This window comes from Gorilla gorilla, chromosome 5 (assembly GCF_029281585.2).
Source record: "Gorilla gorilla gorilla isolate KB3781 chromosome 5, NHGRI_mGorGor1-v2.1_pri, whole genome shotgun sequence".
Lineage (NCBI taxonomy): Eukaryota > Metazoa > Chordata > Mammalia > Primates > Hominidae > Gorilla > Gorilla gorilla.
This window is the reverse complement of record NC_073229.2, coordinates 97156704-97176016: the sequence shown is the minus strand read 5'-3', so window position 1 is coordinate 97176016 and position 19313 is coordinate 97156704. Positions and strand designations below refer to the sequence as shown.

The following is a 19313-nucleotide window of genomic DNA, read 5'->3' as shown; positions in this document are numbered from 1 at the left end:
GGATAATGAGCATTGAGAAAAGAGACTGAATATGGTGGAGATAGGTGGTCACTGGCAATCACTGAGAAAGTGGTTGCTCTGGTCATGCCACCTTACCTGGGCTTTGAAAGAGGGGGAACAATTCAGAAGCAGAAATGATAAAGAGGGAGACAAATTCTATGATGCCAGACCTTTCAGAAGCATTCAGCTCAGCTGACCACCTCTTTCTAGAAGCACTCTTCTCTTCACTTCCATGGTTTTCTCTTTGTACTCCTTGGTGGCTCTTTTTCTGTGGCTCCTCTTACCCTTTTCAACCTTTGGACACTGGATTTTTAAGGTTTTGTTCTAAGTCTTTTTCTTCTTTTAAAAATTGTATTCTTAGACTTTCCTTTCTTTTCTATCCCCTCTTTTTTCTCTCTTTCCAGGTGATCTTATATGTTCTCATAGATTTAAATGCCACTTTTATGCTAAACACGCCAAATTTATACCTCTAGGCCAGACCACTTTTCTGAGTTCCCAATTCACGTATCTGCAGTTGACAGTTCCATTTAGATGTCACACAGTCATTTAACTTAATGTGTCTAAAACAGAACTCTTATTTCTACCAAATATATTCCTTCCTGTCTTAACCAAGAGCTCCACCAATCTATCCACTTGCTCATGTCAGAAGCCTCAGAATCATCCTAATTATTCATTTCCCTCACTCCCCCCACGGAATCTATCAGCAAGTCCTGTTGATTCGATCTCCTTAGGTTTTTGCAAATTCACCCCCTTTTCTCTGTCTTTGCTGCCACCATGGTAGACCAGGCTGCTATAGTAGCCTCTTAATTGCTCTCTCTGCTTTTGCTTTTGCTTTCCTCTAGTTCCTTCTTCATATACCTGCAAGGGGTATCATTTTCTTATTTCCATCTAAAAATCCTTCAATGGCTAGCTGTTGAATTCAAAATAAATTCTAAGCTACTAATTAAGCCATCTCCGCCTACCTAAGATCATTTTGATTTTACCCTTGCTCACTGCACTTTAATGACAGTGGCCTTTTGGCTCTTCAAACAAGCCAGGATCTTTCTGCCTCAGGGCCTTTGCACAGGCTGTTCCCTCAGCTGGAATTGCCATTTTCCTCACTCTTCCCAGGGCTCCTTTTCATCCTTCAGGTCTTTTCCAAAATACTCCCTCATTGGAGAGGCCTTTTCTACCTATCTTCAGTAGAGTCTCTGATTACTCTCTATTACAGCTCCTTGTTTCGTAATAACATTAACATGAGTGATAGTCTGTTGTATTTTTCTTTGGGTAGGGATTCTTATTTCCTTAACTAGAAAGTGGAACCTCAGCTCGCTCTTTATTTCCCTAACATCTAGCATAATGCTTGCCACAAAGTGAGAGAAACTCCCTAAATATTTAGTAAATAAATGAATAATACTTTGAAGAACATTGGCAACAACTGAAGTGAGATGTAGAGGGCAAGAACTCCCAGGAATCTCTGACTTGAGGGGAGGCTTTCCAGGATGTACTTGTGCATGTTTGTAGAGAGGGTGAGACTGAAGAGGGAAGGGGTGGCGGCTTCCTGATGGGGTAAAGTACCCAAGAAGGAATCGGGTTAAGGGCACAGTTGGAGGGGTTAGCCCAGGCAGTGTGAAAGGACAGCTCTTCCACGGTGGGGGTAAGATGTGGCCTCAGTGTGAGTGGAGGGAAGGATTAGGAATGCTTATGTCTGTCCGTTCAATTATAGACAAGGAGAAGGTGGGATCATGTGTGGGGAGTCAGAGGCTTGGAATAGGCAAAGAGGCTTGGGCTGTGAAGGTCTGAGAAGGGGCCAAGGACAGGTTAATAAGAGGTCTGCTGGTTGGAAGAACTCATCCAATGTCAGAGAGAGGGAATATGTAGTAGAACTTTACAGGAGCCAAATTAATCTAATGTCACCAGCAGTATTAATATGGAATTCTCAAAAGAATTCCTTGAGAATGCAGAAAAAAAATTTCCAGGTCAATTTTATTCTTAATCTTTATATATGTGGGACAGATATTAATCTACTATACTTGTTCTGAAAAATAGCTTAATCCTTTTACGTCGGTTTATTAATAATAATAGACTGAAGAAGAACTTTCATGGTTTGGTCACAGCAAAAATGTTACATTTCATGGTTTCCTTTGCTTTTCATTCCAATAATACATTTGCTCGGCCCAGTGCTCACAGAGTGGGTTTTAAACCACTGACTCTAACTCTGAAGAATGGGACACAGCCAAGTGACATTGTACTCAGTGTTTCATCCTGAGTAGAAAAGAGTGCCTGCTTTCTTTCATTCTGAATTTAGGGTTGCCCCTTTCTCTTACAGGGGTGGTTTGCGGGGGAGAATAGAAGGTTGTGAAATCTGAGAACAGCACTCTGGAGTTCCTCTGGGGGTGAGCAAAGATTCTGCCCACTTTCTCCCTACACTCCGGTTCAGGCTTCTGGGATGATCACATTTCACTGAATGCAAGGGACCTGAATAGCCAGCAACTGAACCCCCAGCCTCAATAACTTTCTCCCCTCTGATTTCAAAGGAGCTAGGGATGTTTCCTGGTTAAAGCAAAGGGGCCTTTTGTTGGCAGCTTAGGCTTGGGAAGGATCTGGCAACAGGGTGGCAGTTTTGTCCCACTCTATGTCAGAGAGGGAGTTGGTGTGGGTTTCCCTTGTTTTTTGCCTGGAGCGTGCATGCATCATTTCCCTTCTGTGGAGGCAAAGAGGACACCTGGGCTTCATGATGTGAACAGAAAGATAGCACCAGACATAAAATTATGAAGTCTTTAAGATGTGCTTACAATAAAAAGATGTTAATTTTTTCCAGGTATTCACCCTGACCCATCTGCTTGATCTGGCTTTGACATTCTAAGTCAAGGACCAGCTGCATTTGATAAACCATCCTTAGATGAGCGCTGCATAGATATTCATTGATTTTTCTGGACTTTCAGGTCAAGCTGCCCTTGAAGTACCAGTGAGTCTCCTTGGAACTGTACAACTACATTATATTTCTTTTCTTTTCCTAGCACTTGGGAGGCCCTGCTAATGTTTATCAGTTGATCCTTTGTACATGAACTGAGTAGCAGGAGCCCTCTTGGTTCTTATTCTCCCATGATTGTGCTAAATAATAAACCTCTTTCTGCCTTCCAAAAATGTTATGAATCTTTTCACTGGTAGAACCCAGTAATGATTAGTTTCATTTAGGTTCAGGGTCAGAGAAAGGGCAGGCCCACACAAGAACCCAAAGGCACCCATTCTTCAGAATAAGTGGGGAGATTCTGGAATAGCAGCATGTTTCAGAGAACCTGGAGAGGCTGCATATGAGATCTTTAGGGGCTTGGGGGAAATCACATCTAGACTTCACAATTGAATTGGGTGATGAGGCAGTCAGTTCGTTTTCTAGAAACATTTCTCACAGATCTTCAAGAACCCAGCAGCATCCTGATGGCATGGCATGGGAAGATGACTTATTCAATTGTATCTCATCATCTCTGTATTGCAGATGCTTACAAACTGCGTACGTCAGTGACTCCCAGGCAGAAGGGCAGGTGGCTATTATTACTTAACAGTATACAATTAACACAGTAATATGGGCCAAATGAAGTTAAAGAGCCAGAGCTGATTTTGGAAAAAATGGATTACTGTTATAAAGAAAAACAAATAAATAACACATTCCCTTTACACTGTCTTTAGGCTGGGAATCCAACATTAAATAAATAATCCCTTTACACTATCTTTAGACTGGGAATCCAACATTAAATAAATAATGTAGTTGTTCCTTTGAAGATACTTCCATCACATCCCGCCCCCTTTGTTGTGTAATTCTCTGCCAGTTCTACATGTGCATATGGCATTAGGGTGCAAGGGTTGAGTCCCATGGGTGATGGTGCTGGAATTAAACCCAGTGACTCTGTTCATCTCGGGTGAACCATGAGGATGCTTCATGACTACATATGGGCTAGGTAGGTGGGGATGACAGGGATTGGGTGGGTTTGGGATGACAGAAAGAACTAAAGTGTGGTCGGTTAATGGGTTCTTTTTGTACTAATATATTTTTGATACTTCCTGAGTCAAAGCATTTAATTCTCTTCTAATATATACAGTGTTAAAAGTGAATCACAATACATCAGACTTTTACTCTGCATAGCAAATGTGCTGCAAGGGAATTAGTAGAACCATAAAGCAGTTGAATCAATGTAAAATAAATGTTCTTATGAGACAGCCTTGTTATTCTCTGTTGGTGAGATAATTTTCTGATATTATATATTAATGCATGAGAATACACAGAGAAGTCTTCTTAATTGAAACTTTTATGATGGCTACTTGGTTGCTTAGTCAGAAATTTGACTAATGCAGATAATCACAAAGAGACTTATATGCTGTATATTTTATTTTAGCCTAAAGCACATAAATGTAATATTCTTGATGAAGAATGTGTTCTGCAATTGGGGTTCTGCCTTATCTTTTTTTGCATAAATCTCACTCATAATGCATCATTTTCCTTAATTTTAATGTTTTTTAAAATTAACATTTTTTTAGTGGTGCATAAACTCAACTTTTGTGGGAGCTATCTGAGAACAGAGTCCTAGATATTTAAGATTTTTTCCCCCACATAGTTGTGTGTTCACCCCTGATTTTAAAGTATTTTTAGTATTTTAGTATATTTAGTATTTTGCATTTATCAAGCTTTTCTAAAGCATTCTATTTTCGTAAACCATCCATCTTTCTTTCTGTACCATATGTCATCAGTTTATGCAATAATATAAAATTAAACCATGCCATTATAATTACAAATACAACTGGCATAAAAAGGTTTGGGAATGGGACGGGCACAGTGGCTCACGCCTGTAATCCCAGCACTTTGGGAGGCCAAGGCAGACAGACTGCTTGAACCCAGGAGTTTGAGACCAGCCTGGGCAACATGGTGAGACCCCTTTTCTTCAAAAAATTAGTAAAAAATTAGCTGGGCATGGTGGCACGTGCCTGGGGTCCCAGCTACTCAGGAGGCTGAGGCGGGAGGGCTGCTCGAACCTGGGAGGTTGAGGCTGCAGCGAGCTATAATTGCACCAATGCACTGCAACCTAAGTGACAGAGTGAGACCCTGTCTCAAAAAAAAAAAAAAAAAAAGGTTTGGTAATGAACATGCTGACTCTTTGCAAGCATTCAAACAATGTTAAGAACAGAATTCTGTGGATACTAAAGAGCATTTTGTGCTCTGCAAGCCTCAGTATGTTTTGTGGGAGTGAGGAGTGTTGGTTAATCTGGCCAGTCAGTGAAGAGGAAATAAGTTCTGAGAGCTTCTACTCTATTCTAAAACAAATACAATATTTACATAAGTGGGCAAGTAAACTAAATAGTGTTTTGTGAGCTTTGATTTCCCACACCCATGTGAGCGTGACATTTTGCTTATATATACGTGTGTGTAAGAGATGAAAAGCAGGAGAATAGGAGAGATGGACCTTTACATCACGATATTGGACATAATTCCATTTTTTTGCCTCATTCCACAGCTTGTTAGAGATATGCTGGTGAACATGCACTGGATAGATTACATTTTTATTACAAAAATCTTCTGTGATTCATACTCGTGACTTTTGAGTATGATCTTTATAATATCATAGGTAAGGTCATGAAGTTTTGAATTTACTTTTTAAAATTAAAAAATACAAGTGACAAAAATGTCCACCATCTCTTTCAGTAAAGTTCTAGGCAGAGTAGTATTCTCCTTAAGTGAGAAGCTGCCATTTCTTGCCACAATTCTTAACCTGAGAAGCTGGCAGCTGCCTTTTCAGCTGCAGGGTAACAAGACGGATGAGGATCTGGGCAGGGATGGCCTGCTTTGCCCTGCTACCTCCCCACAGCTGGCCTCAGGAATCCCTGGTATTTTGTACCATCTCTTCAGCTGGACCATTTACTTGAAGGCGTCTTGCAGATAGAAACAGCTTAGATATATTTTGGCCCTTATGTTTCCTATGCTCAAATACAGTCACACAGGTGAAAGAAAATACATTCTGAAAATCTGTGGGTTGGAAATGTTGGCATAAAGTTGTAATTATGTTAGGAAAATCTGAGGTGGAGTGGGGGCACCTTCGTGTGTTTAGCATTCAGGAATTCTTCCTCAGAAATAATACTGAAAAACAAATGAAAACTCTGGTCCAGACTTTTCTTGATTTTTTTTTTTAAATGAGATGGCTGAGGCTATGGTCAGATTATAATTTAAGACACTGGTTAGGCTAAAGTTTTTTTCTTTTCAATAGCAGAATTAATTCCAAATCAGGAGATATAAATCCTTCCTTCTTTCAGGCAACAAATCAACAAATATTTATTGACCTGATTTTGAAGATACAATTATGTTTTTAGTAAATCTATGTACATTAGTTTATAGCTAATGTGTTCATGTGAACAATATACTGTTGGTAGATTTCCGTGGCACGGTATAATTCTCCCCAAGGAAGTCTTTGAGGCAGGGTCTCACTCAAGCACCCAGGCTGGAGTGCAGGAAAACCTGATCTTAAGTTATTTCAAAATAAATCTAAAGCAGATCAAAAAGAGAAAAATCACTCCCACAAAACAGGAAGGATTTAATAACAGAAAATAACTCCAGGGAAACCCATTCTTAAATTATTTCAGAATAAATCTGGAACAACCAAAAATGAGAAAAATAACAATAGAAAATGATAATAAATGGAGCTCTACCCAACAATCAGAAGATCCCCTTTTCCAGCAGCTCTCAGTGCCTCACCTACTAGAGCTACTTCCCTCTTCCATTTTCTGCCATCAATGCAACTTTAGTTGCCACATCAGAACCCAGGACATCTTTTCATCACAACCTCCAATTCCCAAGCCTCTTCTGTGTTCAAACTGTGGGTCTGCATCAAAACACATAGCTCTTTTTTTGTTCCTTTTGTATTAAAGGTGCTTTCATTTAACTTCCACAGCAACGATGTCTACACCAACAATAGCTCTCGTATTTGATTGGGCACTTGCTATGTTCTTGGTACCAGGTCTTTTATATCTATTTCACTTACTCAATGAGCTAGGTATTGCTATTCACTAATATGAAACTGCTTTCAGGGATCAAAGTTTTTTGAGCAGCACTGATCCCACCATGATATCCCTCCAAAAGTTGATCTAGGGGACAGATCTCACTATCTTAATGGAAGGAGTTCCAGAGTTAGTATTGAAAATTCACTGGCACAGCGTATCTGTGGAACAAAACCTATATTTTGATACTTAATGTTGATACTGTGGGATCTTTTAATATAGGAGATTTCCTTTTTTCATCAAAGTGTAACACTTAGAAATACTCTCATTTAGGATGCTATCATTTCCCTATTTATTCTGGATACTTCCATAGTTATTAAGGTTTCCATTAGGTGCAACATGGGCAATTTTAACTAAGAAATACCCAAGCATAATTTTCACTAAGGTCTTGATTAATGTATAAATAAAAGGTATAATAGTCTAAATTTATTTCATTTCCCACTAGGAATCTAGTATATGTTCTTCTTAAAATGAATAGAAACAATGAGCTCTCTTGTTTGTTTGCTTTTTCTGTCTTTTTAGGATTCAGACAATTTCACTAATGAGTCAGTTAATATCAACAAACCTGCTGCGGACCAATAAGGCCTTAAAAAATTCTTCGAAGTTTGATGTCTTATAAAATTTTTACTCTCATATTCAAGACTAGATTTTTTTTAAAAATAGAAACATAATTAGGCCATTCAGGAACCTGTTAAGTACGGGTTAAATGTCAGTCAAATTAGCACAACTGAAAGGGAAATCAATGAAAATGTTTCTTCCCCCGAAAGTCACAGATATGACCTTTGAAAACCTACTGTGTGGGTTATTCTGGCAAAAGAAACAAACTGATGACTAACTGAGAGGTATATTAAGAGTTTCCCACACACTGTTTAACACACAATACAGCAATTCTTTCTGTGATAAGGAGAAAAGGAAGACTAATAAAAAGAAGGATAATGAGCTCCCAGGCTAAACTCACCAACAACTGCATCTCGGTGGCAAAAGGGGCACCTGGGTGCCTCAGTAAGTCAAATACATTAGAATTATCCAAGAGAAGCAAAATTAAACTTGAATTCAAACCATTGCTTTGAAGGCTGGGATGATAAACTGTCTTCCCCTTGCTGGCAAGAAAAGCCTCCTGTTTTCTCAGTTTACAGTTTATCCCATCATGAGTCACAGATTTTCATTTGCTCTCTACATATAAAAAGTATTTTAAGAATGTCAGATGACTGCTCTCTTTCAAGTTTCCACTCTTTTTCGAAATGCCCATTATTGCTTGTGAATAGTGAAGAGCAGCCGGAAAGCACATTATTAAACCAACAGAATCCTTTGAAACCAATGGCATAATCTTGTAGACATTTACTTAGATAACTTAAGAAAAAAATTCGAATCTTTAGGTGAATGTATTTCTCATTTTTATTCATTTTATTGCCGCTATGCAATCAACAAATACAACAAGTTCTGCTTAATACAGCCCTAACAAATTTTCCTCGTCTCTGACAAATGTTCTGGGTCTTGCTGATGAGCTTTTGATGAGTAGTGGAACAATGCAGCAATTGGTAACTCTGTGCTTCACTAAACAAACAAAAAGCCTATCATTGTTTAAATCACAGCTTAAGAAAATGATATATTTTTATTTTGGCAACAATCTAGAACTCAAGAAATACTAAGGGTGGTTTAAAAGAGAACTTACGGGTTTTTTTGGACCAAAACGATATGGACATTCTTTAGACAAGCATTTATAATCTACCTCCCAGGCTCAAGTGATTCTGCCACCACAGCCTCCCAGGTAGCTGGAGCTACAGGAGCGTGCCACCACACCTGGCTAATTTTTGTATTTTTTGTAGAGATGGGGTCTTGCCATGTTGCCCAGGCTGGTCTCAAATGCCTGAGCTCAAGCAACTGGCCCGCCTTGGCCTCCCAAAGTGCTTGGATTATAGGCGTGAGCCACCATGTTTGGCTATGATTATTTTCATATAACTCCCCTTTGGAATATCTTAAAGGAATAAAATAAAAAGAAATGTAATTTATACATTGCATAAAGCACTCCTATATCCCATGACATTCTTATTAGGGCATAGCTCCAATGACTGTTTCATAAATTCTTTACAATGCAGGGAAAATTTTTGCTTCAGTGGAAAACTATGCGTTGTTCAGAGTACACCCTTCCAGGTTTTTGGATTCTGATTTTATGGGGCTCTGCTCTTTTCATAGCCTTTGAGCTATTTTACAACTCTGTAAGTTGTTGATAACTGGTAGCAATGCAAAATAATTCTTGCCTATGGACATGTAAATAAATTCTGCCTAGTGGAGGTTGAACTGACTTCCCTCCCACACTGTGGAAGGAGCCAGTTTTGCCTCTATTTGCACATTGATTTCAATATTCCTGATCTTTAAATGTTTCTGTCCTTTGGATAGTGCTTTGAACTGGTTTTAACATCTTACTGGTTTCTTCATTAATAATGACTTAAACTTTTAAAATGAGTTAAATGAATGTTTAGCATGTGTTAATTTTCTTTCTATGTAAGAATCATGATTTGACTTTATTTATTTGGAAAATTATTCTTTAATAACAATATAAAGAAAAAGTAGGTTTTAAGAGGAAAGTTTTGAAATTAGGTGACTATAATCTCTGATCTCACAGATGGTTACCAGTCTTCTTTTTCATTTCTTTGTGCTGCAATTTTATTCACAGCTTCCATTCATTTTTTAACCCCAGATAAACTTTTGAAGAGTGGAAAATCAATGCAACAATTGATAATTTAAATCTGTGCTCCACAAAGTTAAAACAAATAAACTATCAATGTTTTAATCACCATTTTAAAAATGATATATATTTATATATTTTATATACTTTTAATTTTGGCAACAATCTAGCACTCAAGAAATATTAATGATGGTTTACAAGACAACTTAGTTGGCCTAAAAAGATGTGGAAAGCCTTTAGACAATAATAACTAGTATTTATTTTCCACATAACTCTCTTTCGCAAGTTAATATTTTTATTGAAGCCATCCATAGGAACCATTACGTTGTATTAAAAAAAACAATTCACAACATCCAATAAATAAAAAACATGTTTTTATACTTACTGTGCCCCACCAGAGAGCATCTGCATATGTAGAAAACTCTTTATTGGCATCCTTTTCCACCAGATAGACAAGGAAAGACGAAAAAATAAGAACCAAAAATCCTATGTACCAAGCTGTGATTAATTCCTAGATATAAAAGGAATGAAAGATTTTTAGAGGTGGGAAATCTTTGAAAAAGGAAAAAAGAATTCTATGATGATTCTATTCACTTTACTACTTCTTGGATGTTTATGATGGCTCTTAAATAATCCATTGTACATCATGTCCCAAAATTGTTTTAACCATTTTCTGCAATGACTAAGTTTTCTTGTGACAGGTTTATTAACTATTACAGCAATCAATGAAAAAGTTTCAAAAATTGTGTTTTTAAATTCAGAGAGCAAATCTTACCTTGCTGTGAGCATAAACCACTGAACCCAGTAATTTCCAAGTGCCTCCCCTTCGGTCCATGCGCACCATGCGGAGGATCTGCAGGAAACGGAGACTTCTGAGTGCAGACGTGGCAAAAATATTACCCTGAGTTTTTGCAGAAACAACTGCTATTGAAGCGATAAGAACAATGGTATCTGAAAGAAACAGGTCGAAATAGCCACAGTTAGCACGACCAGGAATTTTTATTTACCAAAACAATATTTCCAAAAGGTTCACTTTGACCTATTTAAGGTACAGATAAACAGATCTTGATTCCCAGCTGCACCTAGTGCCACTCGGCCTCTGTGGCATTTCCGAAGACTGAAGAATGAAAAGGCAGAGAATGGGACCTACCTATTGCTGTAGTTCTGACCCTTTGGCCATTCTGCGCTTTACCTATGCAATTTTGAACAACGTATTATTTAACCTTCAACAGATTGGACAATGGTGTTCAAAAAACCCAAGGTTTCAGGGAGCCTTAAGACTTTGGGGCAACCTTTCACAATGTCTCTCGTTTCATCCTTTTTCCTGTGGCAAAAGGAGCTCCTGCCTCAGCCCTCAACACCACAGCTTCTGGGTGATGTGACAGAGGCATGTAAATGTGTCCAGCCATGAAAGTGCTGTGAGATATAATCATTTCTCTTGTTTTCCTGCCAAATAAGTTTGCATTTCCTTTCCCCCAAAATTCCCTGATGTGGCACCTGCAACTTTGCATATTGTTTAACAAAGGCCTCAGCTAAGCTGAATACTCTATGCTTCCTGTATAGAGTATTCTTTAGACCTGGTTCACCAATTATGTGTAAGTTTGCTGCATAATTAAATAATATTACATTTGTTATAATAAGGTATGTAAGTATAAACACTGTGCATTGCAAGGGAATGAATACTTAATGTTTGACATATTGACATTAGGCTGAAAAAATCTGCCTTTTCTAAGCAAAAAAGAGAAAAAGAGCATCTGACGAAAGCATAGAAAAGATAAAAGAAAACTTAATCACTCCATAAGTAAACATCTGAGTGATGGGAAGTAGGCTTTGAAGTGGGATAAGTGAAGTGGGGATGAATGGCCTCCTGTGGCAATTTTAATAAAAGTTAGCTTGACTTTAACATCCTCAAATACAATTTCCTTCCTGCTCCAAGTGGGTTGTGCATGACTGGGCTTCCACACTCCAAAGAGGAGTTCCATTTCAAGGGTGTCACATTTGTAATGTTTCTGTCATCCTCTGGATTAACTGCTGTATGAGTGAGTATTCCTCATTCAGCTCATCCTTCTCCCTGCACTGAGAAAGGTCTGGTCTCCTGGTGTGGACTGAGAAGATCTTCTGAGCCTCTCTGCTGGTGCCCCTTTTTTTGGGTCAGTGCTTTGAGAGAGGGGGGTGTCAGTTGTTGGCAGTGCAAGTTTCAGCCAAAGGGCTTCTTCTCCTCTCATCTCCTCTCCTCTCCTCTCCTTTCTTCCCTCTTTCCATCCTTTGACAGTGTCTCACTCTATCACCCAGGCTGGAGTGCAGTGGCATGAGCTCCGCTCACTGCAACCTCTGTGTCGCACCTCAGCCTCCCAAGGAGCTAGGATTGCAGGCATGCACCAACACGCCTGGCTAATTTTTGTATTTTTTTGTAGAGATGGGGTATTGCTATGTTGCCCAGGCTGGTCTCGAACTCCTGAGCTCACATCATCTGCCAGCCTTGGCCTCCCAGAGTTGAGATTATAGGTGTGAGCCACCGGTGCCCGCCCTGAAGGACTTTTTCCACCAGCTCTAAATGCATGTGCTTTTGTGGGTAAGTACCCAGAGAGCCAAAGAGAGTTACCACTCTTGGCAGCTGTTGGAAACAAGAAGGAACTAAATGTGTTGACACTGACACCAAAGACATATTTTAAGTGAATAAAGGCCAGTTGCAAAACAGTATGTACAATGTGATTTTATTTTAATAGAAATATATATTAGTATATGACTAGGAAAAAAATTTGAGACTAGGCTGGGTGCAGTGGCTCACACCTGTAATCCCAGCACTTTGGGAGGCCAAAGTGGGTGGATCATGAGGTCAGGAGATTGAGACCATCCTGGCCAACATGGTGAAACCCTGTCTGTACTAAAAATACAAAAATTAGCTGGGTATGGTGGCACGTGCCTGTAATCCCAGCTACTTGGAAGGCTGAGACATGAGAATCCCTTGAACCCAGGAGGCGGAGGTTGCAGTGAGCCAAGATCGTGCCACTGCACTCCTGCCTAGCGACAGAGCAAGACTGCGTCTCAAAAAAAAAAAAAAAAGTGAGACTATACACTGATTATTACTATTAATTATTTCTAAAGGGAGTGAGCTGAAGTGAATATATGCATAAAGGGGCTTTTCACTTTGTAAGTTATTAATTTCTGTATGTTGGAAGTTTATAACAATGACTATGTCTTTGCAATTAAAAAAACTTTATAAAAAGAGTTATGTGCAAACACATCTCTTGGTTTTCATCATGTTGAGGGATTTACTCCTGAGACTAGTGGTTTACAAACAGATGTTACTTATATGACCCTGTTGGACACACATTTTGCTTTTATTTCATTGTAATCCTGCTTTCTCCCAAGTGTAGAAAGAAAAGAAAAAGATATACTACCTCATTTACTATGCTAAAATATTGGAAATACTAGAAATAAGTACATGGCTAGTAGGGGTGCAGAAAATACTACACTTAAAACTTACTATGTGCTTGGCATTTTCTTTAGTTCTAAGGTTTTTTTTAATAAAAATTACCTTATTTAATCCTTATAATGACTTTATGTGTTAGGTATCCCACAGATCCCATTTTACAGATGAAAAAAGTGAGGCAGAAAAAGCATATATTGTATTCATTTTTTAAAAAACTCAGCTATTGGTTTGTTAGACTACAGCACAAAAAGTATGCTATGAAGTTAGTTCATTAGAGAAAACCTAGAAAAGTAAGAGAAAGATCGTTGATTTGAGACAACTAAAAAAATTATGCACACAGTGAATCACAATCTAAATGTTTGAAGTTCCAAAATATGCAAAGGTAACCACAGATTTGATTTAATACCCTCATTGTAATTCAGATCAGACGAGAAAGTTAGAGTTCAGTAAACTGAAATCATAGATGAGCAACCAAATGGCAAACAGTGAGTGCAGTCACAAAAATGTTTCTGGTTGGGTTACAGTCATCCACTGGAATTTTGCTGTCAGTACCACCTAGACTATTTCCTAGGCTAGTATTTTACAAGTTATGAGTAGTCTTTATTTTTATTTCTATTTATGTATTTACTATTTTTGTGATCTACTATTTCATAGAATGGTGGTTCCACAGTGTTTTATCATTGTTTTGTTCACGATTGTATCCTGAGTACCTAGGACAGTGCCTGAAATATAGTAGGCACTCAATAAATACTTAAATAAGATAAATTAGATTAAAAAACACTTAAAAGTTGGCTGAGCTTTGTTCTCTTACCACATCAATGGCTTGTTGACTGGGATATCAACCTAAAATACTCAGGTTAATCAAAGGATCACTTCAATTTCTAGCACTGAATTCTACAGCAACATAATTGTTATAGCTATCATCCATTAGAGTTTATTTTAAAATCTCCCTATTATTTAAAGTATATGTGTATATATTAAATTGGGGGAGTAGCTTAAGCTGTGCAGTTAGTTAATTGTCTAAATATTTTTTGAAACATAGGAAGCTTATTTTTAGTGAAGATAACACATTTTGGTGTAAGGTAGAAACTATGGACAGCCCTTGAAGCTCACTGGTTTCAGGTTCATTTGTTTATCCATTTATGTATTAAGTAGTTAATTGACTGTCAAGAATTATATTAGACACTTGTATTAAAAATGAATATTCAATCATTCATCTGACCATCCATCCATCACAATTATTGATCAAGTCCCTACTACGTACCAGGCACTGTGCTAAATGTTTTATATACGTCAATGATTCCGAATGGGGACAATTTTGCCTCCCTGGGACATTTAGCAATGTCTGGAGACATTTTGCATTGTCATAGCTGGGAAGGGGGTTGCTACGAGCATCTAGTGGTAGAGACTAGGGTTGCTGCTAACCATCCTACAATGCCCAGGACAGCCTCCAGAACAAAGAATGACTCAGCCCCAAATGTCAATAGTGCCAAGGCTGAGAAACCCTGATGTACATTATTTTATTTAATTCTTCAAGCCAACCTATGTAGTAGATGATATTATAACCTTCTCTTTCTTATAAATGAAGAAATTGAGGCTCATAGTGGTCAAGTCACTAACATGCATAAGTGGTTGAGCTGGCCCTTACTTGACTCCAAAGCTGTGTCCTTAAGAATTATGGTATACCACTCCATCCAGGGTGGGATAGGGATGGAGGAGGAACAGAAAGGGGGAGGCTATGAAAGCAGGTGGATAATAAATCAGGAATAAATTGTTATCGCATAAAGCATTCAGAGAAGAGAAAAGTGCAGGGAGGAGAAAGCAGAAATAAAATGATGCTGAAAAACAGATGGTACTTTTATGGCTGCTTCAAGAGAAAATGGGGCTAGAGAAAGAAATAGAACTGCTAATAAACAAGGAGGAGCTCTAAGTCACATGAAAAAAAAAAGCATGTAATCCAGAACTCTTAAAATCTACCTCTCTCAAAGGAAACAAATTAGAACAAGTTGGGAAGTAGTGAAGAAAGAGCTATTGATTATAAGCAACCCAGTAGAAATGTGAAATATAGGTTTACAAGGTATTAGGAAGTAGGTTCACTAATTTACTGCATCACTTAGAATGATTTACACATGAATTCTTGAAATTTGAGGTGACTGCAAAGATTTGAACAAAATTAATACCATAATGATATTTAAGACACATAAGGACTGTGAAAGAGCTTATTTTTAGATGCCACTGGAACTTTGCTCAAGTATTATTTAGTCAGCAAAATCAATATGAATTGATCACCATGGACCCTGTCTAAAAGGTGTTAGTCACTGAAATACCAAAAAGCCTTCATTATTTACATCCAAAGCTTCCCTATTGTGAACTCAAGGATTGGGTTAGAGCAAGGCCAATTGTACATCTGAACCTGATGGACTGTGTTTTGTTGCTACAATTACACTGCATAATGCATGTATTAGAAAGTATAACATGGCTCAATGTAAAAGCACAATGAAAAGAACTAAATCATCTGGATCAAACAAAGCATGGTTGAACACTTTCAAACTAGTAGTTATAAGGACAGATAAACCCTCTGGAGGTAAGTAAGCCACAAAGAGGGTATATCTTGACTTCTAGAAACTGTCTGGAGACTTCAGGCTTTTAAAATTTTTGTAAATTAAAAGTTATTCTATAGTCTCAGAAAGTTTTCCCTAATAACTAACATAAATCTACCTCTTTCCCTTTAAACTCACTTCATCTTGTTCTCTCTGAGACAATCAGAAGTACGACAAATACAATGTTCTTGATGTTTATATCCCCCTCTCCCACCACATTTTTTTGTTCCAGTTTTTTGAATTATTCTAGTGGCCTCACTATAAGCTAAGTTTTGAATAATTTTAATAAAATATACACTTTGAAGTTATAAAGTAAATTATCAAAACAATACAAATATGTATAAGGTAGGACACTAATTTATTTAATTAACCAATTACTTATGCTATAGTTTGGATATTTGACCTCCAAATGTCATGTTGAAATGTGATCCCCAGTGTTAGAGATGAAGCCTAATGGGAGGTGTTTTGGTCATGGGGGAGGATTGCTCATGAATGGCTTGGTACCATCCTTGAAGTAATGACTGAGTTCTGGCTCTGTAAGTTCCCTTAAGATTTGGTTGTTAAAAAGAAAATGGCACTTATGTCTTGCTTCATCTCTCGCCATGTGATCTCAGCACATATTGGCCCCACTTCACCTTCTGCCATGAGTGGAGGCAGCCTGAGGTTCTCACCAGGAGCAGATGCAGGCACCATGCTTTTTGTACAGCCTGCAGAACTGTGAGCCACATAAACCTACTTTCTTTATGAATACCCAGCTTTGTGTATTCCTTTATCACAACACAAATAGACTAAGACACTTATTAATGAATTTTTAGGTTACTTTTGGTTTTGCTATTAAAATGATGCTGAAATGAATAGTCCTGTACATTTATTTTTAGGATAAGGAATTTAAGGCTAAATTTCTTGAGACTGAATTCTTGGCATATTTTGATTTGTGATTGATATCAAGATGCCTTCAAAATGATGGTACCAATTCTCACTAACAATGTATGGAAACACTTATTTCTCTCTCCTTGCTAATAAAAAGGAATGCTAATAATAATAAAAATAGTACTAGGAAAAGCTAATGTTTACTGTTCACTATGTGATAGACATGGTTCTAGGCACATTCGTTTATTACCTGGGATATTATAAGTCTTCAATCTTTGCAAATACACTGGGAAAAACAAAACCATCCCCCTCCTGTTTTAGACGCCTGGATTTCATGTCATTTTTAAGTCACAGAAGTTAAGTTATCTAGAATGACTTTGTCAAACCAAGATTATAAAAATATTTTCCTATATTTTATTTTGGCACACTTACATGCTTATTTAGTTAATGAATTTATGTTTACTGTTCAGAATAGTCTTTGTGGCAAAGGTGGCTAGCTGTCTACCACAGATATGTGCTTCCTTTCTAAGGTACAGCATTATCTCTGAGAAGTGGTTGCCCATCTAGAGGTCTCATTTCCCGGGGCCCCTTGTTTCTGGGTGAGATGAGGTGACGAATTCTAGTTAATGAAGATGAATGGAAATGATGTATGCCACTTCCCAGTTGAGGGCAAGCACATATGGCTTATCACTTTCTCTTTTTCTATGTCAGTTGCAGTTTGGTACTAAGAATGCCCTTAGAAACCATGTGCCGAAGATGGCAGTGCCTTTGTCAGCCTGGGTTCCTGAATAACTGCGTGGAACAGAGCCTTTACCACATACCCCAACTCCAAACAAAGAACACCTTCATTGGACTATTACACAAGTAAGAAATAAACTTCTATTTTATTTAGTTACTAGAATTTGGAGATTTATATAATAACTAAGCATTACTCTAACTTATACAATCATTAGTTTTAACGGAATTTTTGTTTGTCTCTGTGGTGAAGTAGAGAACTAATCTTACTTTTTATCCCATATGAAAGTCAATTTTCCCAATACCATCTAAATAAAAACTCTGTCATTCTCCGAATGTTTGCATACACTTATTGAGAAGCCTATTTTGGGATTCTATTATGTTTTATTGCCTATTCCTATATTCGTGTGACACAAATGTTATTCTTTTTCAAAATAGTATCAATTATTGTAAACCTATTTATTTTTCCCAAGTGAATTTCAGAATAAATGAATCAAGTTAAACAACAAAATTCTGATACAGACCACATATTAAATTCACAGATTAACATCTCCTTCTTTACTGTCTTCCTCATCTCATATCTACTGAGTGGTTTACTTTTATTGATTCCACTTCCGTAGTATGTTTCACATCTAATTTTCTCTTTCCATTTATCCTGTCTCCTCCTTAGTTCAGGCTACGCTACTTCTCTCTTGGTCATCCCTACAATGTATGGCCTGGTTTTCACTCTCCTGTTTTTCCTTTCTCTAAACCACTTTGTATTCTACTACCACATGAAAATGTTAAGATGATTATATTACCTCTGTGATTTAAAAAAGGGCTTCCAATATGTAGAAGAAAGATCAAATTCTGCTACCTGGCATTCAAAGTGCTCTATAAAATGCTGCTGCTCTGCCTGGAAGGCCCTTCTCCCTTCTTTACCTGGCTAACTTCTGCTTGCTTCTGGAACTCAGCACAGATATCAACCAGTCAAGGCCACTTGTGCCTAGAGGTCTGAGGTATGCTCCTGTCGTAACACTTATTACCCATGATTATACTAGTAGTCTGTTTACTTGCTGGTCTCTTCTATAGTAAACTATAAGAAACCAATGGCGTGAAGACGTGCTTTTTTTTTAGTAACCTCAGTGACTAGCTCTGTATCATGCTGTAGATGTTCAAAACTTATTTGATAGATACTTACTTGATAAGTTATTTGTTTGTAGTAATTAGGAAAGAAATAGAATACAATGTTATAATTTCAAAGGTCTTAAAAACAATATAGTTTAATCTCCCATATTTTGCAGTTGAGAAGTGAAGGCACGAATACACGAAAATTCCATACATTAAAAAAGAACTCTACACAGATTGAAATGCAAAAAACAAACCTGGAAAAAAATGGCAACATATATGATGATGAACAAAAGATTAATATCTTTAATATATAAACATAAAACACTAAGAAAACATGCTAGTGGAAAATTGGACAGAAGGCACATATACGAATTTATCCTAGGAAGAAGAAACAATGACTAATTAATATATAGAAAAGTTCTTTACAGTTTCTAGTTTTGAAATTTAAAATAGTAGAAAGGTACCATTTTATTCTATCAAACTGACAAAGTTTAAAAAAATGAATTGTCAATGTTGGCAAGGCAGAGAAAAAAAGTTATTTGATGAAGATTTTCTGTAAGAATAAATTGGTATGGTATTTTTTGGGGGAGCAATTTGACATTATTTGACAAAACCATTAACAATGTGAATAACTATTATTTCAGGAATTTAAACCGTAGGGATGTATGATAAAATTGTAGATGTTAACAAAAGTTTGCAGCAGCATACTTATTAAACTATTGTTTTTTTCTCCTCCCAGCTCATACCTAACACTATTAGTAACAGTATAAAAAATGAGAACCAATCCAGATTTCTAATGAGGATGGATTAATAAAAAACAACATGGTATATCCCTTCCAGAGCATGGGCTGTGGTGCTCATG

General features: G+C 37.4%; 1 protein-coding gene across 3 annotated transcripts in view; it reads right to left on the bottom strand.

The window, feature by feature from the left end:
* KCNQ5 (potassium voltage-gated channel subfamily Q member 5) overlaps window positions 1-19313 on the bottom strand; it is a 579108-nt gene that overhangs the window by 111725 nt on the left and 448070 nt on the right. For all 3 annotated transcript variants that reach the window (XM_019030067.3, XM_019030068.3, XM_055390620.2), the window contains exons 4-5: window positions 10479-10654; window positions 10089-10214 (exon numbers count right to left, since the gene is read on the bottom strand). In XM_019030067.3, the coding sequence (XP_018885612.1) occupies window positions 10089-10214; window positions 10479-10654 (302 nt within the window). The remainder of the gene's footprint in view (window positions 1-10088; window positions 10215-10478; window positions 10655-19313) is intronic.